Genomic DNA, 1520 nt, shown 5'->3' with positions numbered 1-1520 from the left:
CTCTGCCTGTTCTGGGCACTGTGCCAGGGCTGCCCACCCTGCCAGGCTGGCTGTGCCAGAGGAGGGAACGCTCACTCACACCCATTTCTCTCTCTCTCAGGTATTTCCTTATCGAACGAGGCAAGAACATGTGTGGTCTGGCTGCTTGTGCCTCCTACCCTGTTCCTCAGGTGTAGGAACAGCCAGGGGGGACGGGGCTGGGCTGGCCCTGAGCACTGTGGTGGTGGAGGCAGAGAGAGGAGCCACACCTGCCTGCTGCAAGGGGTCACCTGTGCAAGGGGTCACCTGTGCAAGGGGTCACCTGTGCAAGGGGTCACCTGTTCATGGGGTCACCTGTGCAAAGGGTCACCTGCTGCAAAGGGTCACCTGTTCATGGGGTCACCTGCTGCAAGGGGTCACCTGTGCAAGGGGTCACCTGTGCAAGGGGTCACCTGTTCATGGGGTCACCTGTGCAAGGTGTCACCTGTTCATGGGGTCACCTGTTCATGGGGTCACCTGTTCATGGGGTCACCTGTTCATGGTGTCACCTGTTCATGGTGTCACCTGTGCAAGGTGTTACCTGCAGGCAGCTCCTGCAGCAGCACCACCTGAGCCTGCTCTGCAGCCACACCCTGGCGTGCTGCCCTGCTCCTGCCAGGTTTCGTCCTCCAGCTGTCCCCAGGTGTCCCCAGGTGTCCCCAGGTGTCCCCAGGTGTGTCCCCAGCTGTGTCCCAGGTGTCCCCAGCTGTGTCCCCAGCTGTCCCCAGCTGTCCCCAGCTGTGTCCCAGGTGTCCCCAGCTGTGTCCCAGGTGTCCCCAGGTGTCCCCAGCTGTGCCCAGGTGTCCCCAGCTGTGCCCCCACCTCCTGTCCTGTGACACCTACGGGGCAGCAGGTGCCGATTCAGGGCACACACAGCTCTCCCCCTCCTTCGGGTGGCTTTTTGCAATCACCAGGTGTAAATTTTAGCGATTTTTAAATTTTCTTTGAAGGCGATTTTCCTGTTCTTTAAAGGAAGAATGAGCGAGTGCCGTGATTTGTACACTTTTATCAATTTTCATGAAGTGTCTGCTATTTTTTGTATTAAAAACCAGGGTATTTTAATGCACAGAGAAGAAACGGGTGATTTTTCTTTAAGCCATCAGCGGAGACGCGAGAAGCGCGGTGCCGTTTGTGAGTCGGTGCCGGGGCAGTGAAGGCGCGTGTGTTATTTCCGGAACCTCTCACTGACGATAAAGCTGGCTCGTTACCGGAGCGCTGTGCCGGGAGCTCTGAGCGCGGCTGCGGGACGGGCCCGGCCTGAGGGCGGCGCCGCCATTTCCGGCAATGCGCCCATTTCCGCCGGCCTTCTCTGACGTCACTTCCGCCGTGCCCCCTGCAGCCAATGGGGGAGCGGGGCCAGTTTTGGCGCGGAATGCGAAGCGCAGGGGGGCGGGCGGTGCGCAGGGCGCCCCCTGGCGGCGGGGCGGCCCCGCCATGGCGGCCGTGCCACACAACAACCTCCGGGAGCAGCTGCAGCGGCACTCGGCCCGCGGGGCCCTGCG

General features: G+C 61.2%; 1 protein-coding gene across 1 annotated transcript in view; it reads left to right on the top strand.

The window, feature by feature from the left end:
- CTSH (cathepsin H) overlaps positions 1-660 on the top strand; it is a 6213-nt gene extending 5553 nt beyond the window's left edge. Inside the window, exon 12 of the mRNA XM_015638362.3 lies at positions 101-660. Within this exon, the coding sequence (XP_015493848.1) occupies positions 101-176 (76 nt within the window). The 3' untranslated portion in view covers positions 177-660. The remainder of the gene's footprint in view (positions 1-100) is intronic.
- Positions 661-1520: the final 860 nt, after the last annotated feature.

Source organism: Parus major, chromosome 10, assembly GCF_001522545.3.
Source record: "Parus major isolate Abel chromosome 10, Parus_major1.1, whole genome shotgun sequence".
In the NCBI taxonomy this organism is placed as follows: domain Eukaryota; kingdom Metazoa; phylum Chordata; class Aves; order Passeriformes; family Paridae; genus Parus; species Parus major.
This window is presented reverse-complemented; position numbering and strand designations above follow the sequence as displayed.